Genomic DNA, 3,441 nt, shown 5'->3' on the forward strand with positions numbered 1-3,441 from the left:
CATAGTAGGCATAGAGTGGTCTGTTCAAACTGCATTCTGCTATATGAAGCAGTCTGCGGTGTCATATGTTTTAGTAGCTGTGGTATTCCAAACAGAAACGGGAATATGCGATTTCTGAGCGTTTGCATACACTTGACGGCAGCGACCTGTTTTGCTTTGACACGGCGCTAACGACAGCACCACTTCGTTTGAGACATTGCATGTCAAAGCATCTCAAGGGCCGAAGACCGCGATGGATGATGTCCTTATCCAAGCATGACATACTCGATACGCACAAGTATATACATATATTTAATGAAGCGGGGGATTATAGACTGTTCATATTTATTTTGCAAGAGGCATATAGGTTAGCTAAAGTTCACAGGAACCGCGAAACAAACAAAAACACTCCTACATACGCCACATGAGCGCGCGTAAATTACTGCGGGCTGGCACACGACGTGAAAACACATCCACACTGAGTAGGTTTCGCCGCTGAGCCGCAAGGCGGCGACTCTGCTCGATCTCGAGGCCAATAATAAAGTGTATAAAGAACTTAATATATCCCTGAAACGATACGTATGAAATTAAGGGGAATTAGTCGTATTTACTATTGAAGTGATGTGCGGAATGCCTTGCGTGGCCAATATACAAATAGACCATTCTGGATTGAAGACACAACCCGACGGCAAGTAGTTTTGCGCGTTGCCGTATGTCGTGTTGTATTGGGGGATAGGTTGGTTTGTTTTGTGGGGGTTTAACGTCCCAATGCTACTCCGGCTATGAGAGAAGTGGTGGACTCCGGAAATTTTGAGCACCTTGAGGTCCTTTAACGTGCACTGACATCGCTCAGCACACGGGCGCCTTGCTTTTTGCCTCGGACGAAAAGCGGCCGCTGAGGCCGGGATTCCATCCCGCGTCCTTGGGAACAGTAGTCAAGCCGTAACCACTTCGCCACCACGGCGTGGTAGTATTGGGGGAATACGCTATAGATTTTCGCAGTGTCTTATCCATATCTGGGCACGGTGGCACTGCTAGCATGCGGCACGCTGACAACCCGTTTGCATTCATTGTGCAGCTGTCATTTGGCCTGCTGCTTCATACCGGCGATGGAGACACAGCGCAAGCCCGGGTGACCAGGACTGCGCAGGCATTCTACGCCAGCACAAGCCAAGTGCTGGATCTGCCACCGCTTACATCGTGGAAACCGCACCATCACCACCGGACGACAACAAGCTCGGAACTCTTGGCACGTGGTCTACCATCAACGCCACCGCTCTCCGCAGCTATATACAGCCTACCGTGGGCGTACTCGGCCACTGGGCACGGTGGCACTGCTAGCATGTGGCACGCTGACAACCCGTTTGCATTCATTGTGCAGCTGTCCTTTGGCCTGCTGCTTCATACCGGCGATGGAGACACAGCGCAAGCCCGGGTGACCAGGACTGCGCAGGCATTCTACGCCAGCACAGGCCAAGTGCTGGATCTGCCACCGCTTACATCGTGGAAACCGCATCATCACCGCCGGACGACAAGCTCGGAACTCTTGGCACGTGGTCTACCATCAACGCCACCACTCTCCGCAGCTATATACAGCCTACCGTGGGCGTACTCGGCCACTGGGCACGGTGGCACTGCTAGCATGCGGCACGCTGACAACCCGTTTGCATTCATTGTGCAGCTGTCCTTTGGCTTGCTGCTTCATACCGGCGATGGAGACACAGCGCAAGCCCGGGTGACCAGGACTGCGCAGGTATTCTACGCCAGCACAGGCCAAGTGCTGGATCTGCCACCGCTTACATCGTGGAAACCGCACCATCACCACCGGACGACAACAAGCTCGGAACTCTTGGCACGTGGTCTACCATCAACGCCACCGCTCTCCGCAGCTATATACAGCCTACCGTGGGCGTACTCGGCCACTGGGCACAATGACACTGCTAGCATGCGGCACGCTGACAACCCGTTTGCATTCATTGTGCAGGTAAGGAAAGATTTCGGATATTGCATCCGCTCAAGTGACCCTTTTCTGGTAGTGCTGCCGTGCCCATCTCTTTTGTTAGAGGTGGTTGATGTCGCCCTTGCCTTGAAAAAATTGTTGGTGCTGAGTGGAGATGTTGAAACTAACCCTGACCCCGACCTAAACCAAATTGCTAAACAACTGAAGGACATTGCAGCTGACATAAAAGATATAAAAGAAAAACGTTTGACCGACATAGAAACCAAACTAGACAAAGTTGCTTCCCTTGAAAGTAAAGTTGAGGCTTGCCAGCAACAAATGACTGACATGAATCAAGTCATAGAAGCACTTGAAAAGAAAATTGACGATTTAGAAAATCGCAGTAGGCGGTCTAACCTAATCATTTATGGTCTTCCAGAAAATGACGAAGAAACAAGCGAGTCGCACGAAGAAACTGTTAATAATGATATTATTGTTGACACATTAGACCTCGAAAAAGTGGCAATAGAAAGATTACATAGGCTAGGGAAGCCCGCGGCAGGTAAGGTTAGGCCAGTAATAATGAAATTATTGGACTACAGACAAAAAGCAGCAGTATTAGGAAAAGGATACAAACTTAAAGGAACCGACTACTCAGTTGCGGAAGATTTCTCCAAAAGAGTGCGAGATATACGCAAGAAACTTTGGGACAGTGCGAAAGCAAACCGCGACAGAAAAGATAAGGTATCACTTTCCTACGACAAATTATACATTAACAAACGCGCATATATTTGGGACGAAGAGAAGAACGACAAAGTGCCGATGCAAAAAAAAACGACGCAGAAAGCACAACAATCCGTCGAACAACCCGCCGAGCCGCACAATCAAAAGAGTAACCTTGATAAACATAAACGCCCGCAGTGTTCTAAATAAAACCGAGGAATTGGAAAACCTACTAGTTGACAATAACCCAGATATAGTGGCCATCACGGAAACATGGTTATCACCTGCTGTATTCGATCACAAAATTGCCCCACTAAACTACGCAATCATTCGGAAAGACCGGCCTTCATGGGGGGGGGGGGGGGGGCGGAGTAGCGTTACTGATAAAAAAATGCCTTCCCTTTGTCCTTCTTCCCGATGTGGCTCACGCTGAAGCCGTTTTCTGTTAAATATTATGCGACGGGACGACGATTGTTACCGGTTGCGTTTATCGCAGTCCATCTGCTGACAGCACATGCCTTTCAGCCATTCAAGAGTACATGCAGCGTCATGTCCATCAATCCAGGGTTATTCTTGCGGGTGACTTTAACCTTGACGACATTGACTGGGACACAATGCATCACGCCTCAGAAGCTTCAGATGCGCTAACAGACTTGATGCTAAATTTTAACCTACATCAAGTGGTCACTCATCCCACTCGCACTCAAGGTACAACGAAAAACATCCTCGACCTCATACTTCTCAGCAACCATTTTCAAATCAACCAAACAGAATTGGAAATTCTCGAAGGTATATCTGAC

General features: G+C 49.0%; 1 protein-coding gene across 1 annotated transcript; it reads left to right on the forward strand.

The window, feature by feature from the left end:
- Positions 1–1,018: 1,018 nt before the first annotated feature.
- LOC146175113 (uncharacterized) lies at positions 1,019–2,851 on the forward strand. Its single transcript, XM_084585526.1, has one exon. It carries the CDS (start codon positions 1,019–1,021, stop codon positions 2,849–2,851), a length of 1,833 nt encoding a protein of 610 aa, XP_084441652.1.
- Positions 2,852–3,441: the final 590 nt, after the last annotated feature.

The sequence above is a fragment of the Amblyomma maculatum genome, chromosome 11, assembly GCF_055883805.1.
Source record: "Amblyomma maculatum isolate TAMU_Amacu chromosome 11, ASM5588380v1, whole genome shotgun sequence".
Lineage (NCBI taxonomy): Eukaryota > Metazoa > Arthropoda > Arachnida > Ixodida > Ixodidae > Amblyomma > Amblyomma maculatum.

Coding starts and splice junctions, on each gene's coding strand:
- LOC146175113 (XM_084585526.1), top strand. CDS start 1,019: ATGCGGCACGCTGACAACCCGTTTGCATTCATTGTGCAGCTGTCATTT.